This window comes from Lycium ferocissimum, chromosome 1 (assembly GCF_029784015.1).
Source record: "Lycium ferocissimum isolate CSIRO_LF1 chromosome 1, AGI_CSIRO_Lferr_CH_V1, whole genome shotgun sequence".
Lineage (NCBI taxonomy): Eukaryota > Viridiplantae > Streptophyta > Magnoliopsida > Solanales > Solanaceae > Lycium > Lycium ferocissimum.
Window position 1 is genome coordinate 64,199,432 of NC_081342.1, and position 6,869 is coordinate 64,206,300.

The 6,869-nt window shown below is 31.4% G+C and overlaps 1 protein-coding gene across 3 annotated transcripts; it reads right to left on the bottom strand.

Moving 5' to 3' along the window:
• Positions 1 to 712: 712 nt before the first annotated feature.
• LOC132057118 (putative late blight resistance protein homolog R1B-12) lies at positions 713 to 6,234 on the bottom strand. 3 transcript variants are annotated; one of them, XM_059449585.1, is made up of 4 exons: positions 4,755 to 6,234; positions 3,423 to 4,659; positions 3,148 to 3,285; positions 713 to 1,021 (listed from the first exon to the last, which is right to left on the bottom strand). In XM_059449585.1, the coding sequence occupies exons 1-2, from the start codon at positions 5,786 to 5,788 to the stop codon at positions 4,236 to 4,238; spliced, it is 1,458 nt and encodes a 485-aa protein (XP_059305568.1). In that variant the 5' UTR covers positions 5,789 to 6,234; the 3' UTR covers positions 713 to 1,021; positions 3,148 to 3,285; positions 3,423 to 4,235. The 3 variants fall into 3 exon arrangements, with proteins under 3 accessions (XP_059305568.1, XP_059305562.1, XP_059305573.1); XM_059449579.1 differs by lacking the exon at positions 3,148 to 3,285; XM_059449590.1 differs by lacking the exons at positions 713 to 1,021; positions 3,148 to 3,285 and adding an exon at positions 1,876 to 2,051.
• Positions 6,235 to 6,869: the final 635 nt, after the last annotated feature.

Sequence of the window (6,869 nt, forward strand, 5' to 3'; positions counted from 1 at the left end):
TCGGAAGAAAGTAAATGACTCGAGATATAAAAAAAAAAAAAAAAAAAATATATATATATATATATATATATAGAGAGAGAGAGAGAGAGAGATGGAACAAACCAAATAAAACAAATTGCAAAGCAAATTAATGAATTAAAATTATCTGGAACAAATACTCGAGTATGATTCAAGACTTACAACTGATGTAGAAACTTTAAAAGCAGCCCTCCTCGTGTAAATATTTAACAGCCCTCCTCGTGTAAATATTTAAGTGTTTGTTTGGAGGATACAAATAATTAACCTTTTGTTCCTTTGAACTAATATTTGTTGATTTACTTACAACATCAGTACCTACATAATTTTACAATAAAACAACATAAACAAATGAATTTTGATATCAAAACAAAAAAAGAGGAGAAATTTGATAAAACTCTTCCCTCTTCAAGGGAGGGAAAGTTAAAAGTCATCCTCGTGTAAATATTTAATTGTTGATTTGGAGTAATACAAATAATTAACCTTTTGTTCCTTTGAATTCATATTTATTGATTTACTTAAACATCTGTACCTACATAATTTTACAATAAAACAACATAAACAAATGAATTTTGATATCAAAACAAAAAAAGAGGAGAAATTTGATGAAGCTCACTGTACGGAGCCTCCTTTGGCTCCCTCTTCAAGGGAGTGAAAGCTTCCACCCACTTCCTTTTGTAACCATCAAAAATCATAATTTACCTACAGATTAAGTCATTTTATTCTTATATATCCATCTCCTTGATTAAAAGTCAAACACATACTAATATGTGATCAAAATAAATGTCTCTCTAGAAATAAAAATCGTAAGGTCAATATGCATAAGAAACAATATATCTTCAACCTAAAATTCTGATCATATGTCAAAACTACTTCAAATAACTTATTTTTTTCTAATCATAATTTGTCCAACCTCCCATGAATTAGAGTTTCTGTAAAAGGAACCACATCATCTACCTCACAGTTGGAGTCTCTCCCACCAATTTAATGTAGCTTGTAGTTGGCCCTACATAAAATTGCAAACGAAAAGATACAATCAATTAATCGTGAGCAAAGCATACGATGGATTACACACGGTTGAATCACAATTCATTCAAGATATTGTAAACAGAGGAATACTACTTATGTCCTAGTAAACGAAGGTCTTTTATTACTTGGACTCTATAATTAACCTAAATTAATTTTAGAAGGAAATAAAAAGATTGTGTCATAAAAGTAAAACTCAAAAAAGGTAGAATTCTAGATGAAATAGAATTTCTTACATACACGTATTAATTTTGGTAAGTATTAATTGTGAGAAGGTATATTTTTACAAGGTAAAATTAATAAATAATAATTTGAGGAAAGTAGTAAATGACAATTTTATCTATTGTAGAGTCTTTTAATGAAGGGCAAAAAGTTCAATCGACATTTCTAAGACCCTTCGTGCTTTTAATATAGTATAGATTACTAAAAAATAAGCAAAAGTAAAGTTTTCATTAAAATTCTGCAAATAAATCACCGATAATATAAAACAAGTTATTATAAATATTATTTGAGAAAGGTAAACTCAAAAAATGATATTTGTCCTTCCTGACCTCAACTAATATTTGCACTGACTTTTATTTACATATTCATAGAAGGGGAAGGGAAAAAGTGTAGGAGCAATGACAAAAAATGGATAATGTTGCTTCAAGAAAATAGTGTTATGGAATCTCTATTATATTAATTTCAGGCATAATCATCTGAAAGAAACTATTTATGGCAATGCTATTTTCTATGAGAGTTTTATATACATAATATATATATACATATATATATACATATATATACATACATACATATATATACATATATATATATATAATTTAGTAAGAATCACTACAACATAATAACATAAAGTACAAATATCATTATACCAATAATAAAAATCATAATTTATGAAAAAAAAGACTTTTAAAATAATAAAAATCAAATTTAACGTCCGGGACTTACGCCCCGGAGCGTTTTTGGTACGCTCCGCCCCGAGACTCGCCTCGAAAATGCCTCTGAAAACACTGTTGACAATAGAGAATAAGAGAGAACTGAAACTTAAATATACATATCCACACACACATGCATGTAATAATAAAATATCAATCATAAAAGTAACATTAGATTTTGTGATAAATTTATAAAAGGATTATTCTACTTATAATATGAACTTAAATAAAAAAAGTTAAATACCTAGGTTAAAAAAATAAATTTTATATAATATTTAAAAATAACTTGTTAAAATCTCAACAAATATTATATTTGAACTCATAATTCTAACAGTACAATGAATTTAATACTGAAAACCTTAAAATATGACCCCATTAAATTTAAATTATGGATCCACCTTTGATTGCATTAACTAATAAAGAAAACATGATTGCTTGCAAGAAGAAAATAAATAAAGGAGAGTAGATGGAAGAAAATGACTTATATTTAAAACCAACCATACCTAACATCAATTACCCCTCATAATTTTTATTCTGTATTTGATAATGACTTTGACACACATATAGAGAAACTTATGGACAATTTTCTTTCCAGACCAATTGAAGAATAATGATTGAGAAGTGAACAAACAACACATTACTAAATACTAAATGAGTCAAGTAGTTGATTTTGGTCCCGTTTTGAAAGCAATCTCTTATATATTAAAATTATTGGGGTTGAAAGTTGATAGTATGGACCAATTGAATTCCTTTTTCAGAAAATTTAATTTCAATTTGGACAAGTTATTTATTTTTTATTTTTTATTTTTTGTGTGTGTGTAGAAAAGATGGATAAGAAATAGAGACAAATAAAAAGTTGTTAGGAACAATGGATTTTTATTATAGACTCAATTCTTTTTATGGGCTAACTTCCCCACGTACATGAAGTAATGTTCTAAGTAATCTCTTTAAGCACCAATTTTATAAAAAGCTATCACAATCATTAATAAGAAGATTACAATATCGAAAAAATTCTCTAGGACGGATATATTTAAGTTTCATACACAGATGAAGGATTGAAAATATTAGGGATAAAATAGATATTGCATAGTATAAAAGGGAAGAATGTGTATTATTCATAGAGGGAGAGTTTAATTTTTTTTTTAAAGTTCCGGGTGATAATCATTTTCACCCATAATAATAGCACATTAAGTGTTGAAATGACACTTGATCTATCTCCCCTTCTTCTCGCTCTTTCATTCACAAAACATCTACTCAGGACAATGAGTAGTTAAAGATAAAGACAGCATCAACTGAACTAAAACAAAATCTGGAAAGGGCAAATGAAAAGAGAAAGACCGGTGATCCACATCTTTATATAATATCATGGATGTATGTTACTAGTCAGCCAGAAACAAAAACAATAGCAGCCAAAAAAACAAAAACAAAAAAAGAAGTGATCCATACCTCTATATATCTGAGCTTGAGGAGTCTGTCTTATTATAAGGAAAACTCTTGTATTAGACAACCTAATGGTAGGGATTGAACTCTCAGATCAAGCCAATTAAAGGAGGACCTTGCATACCATACAAGACAAAGAAACCGAACTAAACAACCCTTTCGTTGAAGATTTGTGATTTCCACTTCCAAATATTGACCTTGAATTCCGAATTTCCCATCTCCTCAATTTGCATTTCCTTAATTTCCAGGGCAGCGCTTTCAATAGAGGGACATGATCTTACCTCAATCAGTTGCATTGTACACTTGCTCCCGAAACTTTCAGGAATTTCTTTTAGGTTCCAACAACTTTGCATCAGTACTTGTTGTAGGTTGGGATATGAGTCATCAGATGCAGTCCATTTTGAGAATCCTAGATCCATTAGTTTCAAGACTTTAAGGTTAGGAAAGTCCTCGTCGTTAACGTCCCATTGTCTCCCTTTGAAAGCATGTTGCTCTAATTTCAGAACTTCAAGGTTGGGCAATCTGCCAATGGTTGAAATTTTACTCCAGGGGAGCTTAAGATTTACCAAAGTTAATTTCTTGAGGTTTGATGGGTACGTAAAGTCCTCAAAACCATAAGGATCTAATGCTGGCACAAGCTCAGAGACACCAATCTTGAGAGATTTGAGTTGTCTGAGAGAGTCAAAAGCAGGAAAGAAATTTCTATAAGAGGTTCTATATAATCGACAGCTGAGCTTTTCAAGACTGGGTAATCTTTTCATAAATTTCTGGTAATACTCTCCAGAATTAATAACCAGATCGGAACATGTTTTCAAGTTGTCAAGATCCTCTAATAGTTGCCACGTATATAGACAAGTTAAATGCAGATGTCTCCAAGCTTGTCATATCCCAAATGGAATTTGGAATGCAGTCTTTACGATAGATTCCGGTCACTATAAATGTCTCTAGCTCCTTTAGGTTGCATATTTGATACGGAATGTAATCAGGATACTGCAGCTCCAAATACTTCAAATGAATCAGATATTGTAATGCATATACAAGTGTCTTACACAGGTTTACGGAACTCAAATCTAATACTCTCAGGTGCTTCCAGGATCCAGTCAAATCTAAATCAACCAAAGGAGAATTTACACTGGGACTGAAACGTAATGTGGTGATATTTTCTCCAGAACTAACTCCAATAGTTGGTTCTACGATATTCAGAAGTCCAGACCTCCCTTGGGAAGATGGAAATATAATCACACTGGTTCAAGAAGGAGAGTAAGTGTCAGAGGCATTAATTAATCATCATAATAAACAACAATAAGCTAGAAACATCTCTAAATTGATTTCACTTACAACTGATTATGTATCCTCAGCAAAAAGTTTCCACTTTTAGCTTTCATCCGACTGAATTCGTGTATTAAATCATGAATATGGACGGCTTTGACCTCCCCTAAGGAATCTGTTTTTGCTACCATTACTAGGTTCCTGCTAATTAAATCAATCAAATAATCCATCGCAACCAACTCTAAGCTGCTCGATGTAGTACAGGTTTCAACAAAATTTTCCGCGATCCATAGTCTTATCAGTTTTTTGACTGGAACTTTCTGGTCCTCCAGAAATGAAGCAAAGTAGAGAAAGCATTTTTGCAAATGAATGGGTAAGTCCTTGTAACTCGGTTCAACTATGTCCATGTAATCTTTCATTTCTGATTTCAAACTTTCAGCTACTTCTTCCCAGTAAATTACTTCCTTGTGATCGTGTTTTGCAAGAAGACCAGCTACCAATACAACTGCTAGGGGTAATCCTCCACACTTTATCGCTATTTGCTTACCTATCCCCTCGAGTTCTTGGGGAGAATCACCTTCTCTAAATACCTTCTCCTTCAGTAACATCCAGCTCTCTTCTTCTGTGAACAAACGAAGGTGATGAGGACTCGATGAGATCATGGCATATGAAGCGATCGATTCAAGTCTGGTTGTCAAAATAATCCTACTTCCCTTATCATCATCTGGAAAAGGTCTCTTTATATCATCCCATGCCTCAGAACTCCACACGTCATCCACAACAACAAGGTACCTCTTTCTCTTCAAATGTTTGTATAGCTTCTCAGCTAGTTCATCATTACTCATTTTTTTGGTACTATCATCAAGCTCAGAAATATGACCCAATAATTGAAACAAGAGAGCTCTATTATCATAAGATTGGGAAGAACAACACCACATGTGAATATCGAAGCGATTGGAAATTGCTTCATGATCATACAATTTCTTAGCCAAAGTTGTTTTGCCTAGTCCTGGCATTCCAAAAATTGAGATCACATCTAATTCCCGAGGTCCTGTCACAAGTTGCTCTATCAGCATTTCAGTCTCTGTTTCAAAACCGACCATCACTTCCTTTGCTTTGATGAACTTGGTGTTCTCTCTAGTGATGGAGGGAGGAACAATGGAAGGTAGAATGAAAAGTCAAGAACGTGCTGCAATTCTTTTTTGCTTTTTGGTTTTGAAAAGTCTAAACAGGGACTTTTTGCTTGGAAACTAGGAGGAAACGTCTAACAGGGAACCTTTTGCTTGAACCATTCATTCCGTTCACTTTTACTTATTCTTAAAAATAATTTTTTACTTTTAGCATATTAAAAAAAAAATTATTTTATTTTATTCATAATATTAATTATTAAATACTTACTTTAAATTATTTTTCAAATTTAATAAAAGTATACATCAATTAATATGAATATATTAATAAATTATGTATTTTATTTATTATTTTTTAATAAATATATATAATTAAAGATAAGTAAAAATGAAGGGAGAGAGTAATTACTATCCCCTATCCTGTTGGAAGTTAGGCATAAATGTAGTGCTCATAACTTCTCTCTGGACCTGCTTCTATCGAAGATCCATCTACAAATGAATAAGATCCCAAGTGACCCATTTCTTTTAATAGTACGTTGAAGAAAGGACGATATCTTTTATGTTGAGAATAATTAATTTTAAAAGGGAAAAGAGTCAAAAATATCCCTCTACTTTGAAAAAGGGGTTAAAAATATCTTAAATTTATTTTGGGTCCAAAAATACTCCTCTCATCTTTAAAGTTTTTAAATATATATACTTGTCTTGACGGAAATTATCCCAAAATAATCAGAAATCATTTTTTAAACATTTCCATCATTTAAACCCAACTCAACTAAATAATAACCCACAAGATCTCCTTATTCCCTAATTCCTCAAACTTCAAACCACGTATTGGGGGAATAAGGGGATCTTATGGGTAATTATTTAGTTAGATCGGGTTTAAATGATGAAAGGGGTTTAAAAAATAATTTTAATTATTTTGGGAGATAATTTCCGCCAAAAAGCTGAGATATTTGAAAACTTTAAAGGATGAGGGTATTTTGAAAATAAATTTATATTTTTACCTTTTTTTTCAAAAAATAGAGGGTATTTTTTCCCATTTTAAAATTCACATTCA

Excerpts from the sequence above, each read along its gene's own strand:
- LOC132057118 (XM_059449579.1), bottom strand. The coding sequence starts at position 5,788 with ATGGTCGGTTTTGAAACAGAGACTGAAATGCTGATAGAGCAACTTGTG. Across the intron at positions 4,660-4,754 it reads CTGAGGATACATAATCAGTT|TGTGATTATATTTCCATCTT; the intron begins GTAAGTGAAATC and ends TTCTTGAACCAG.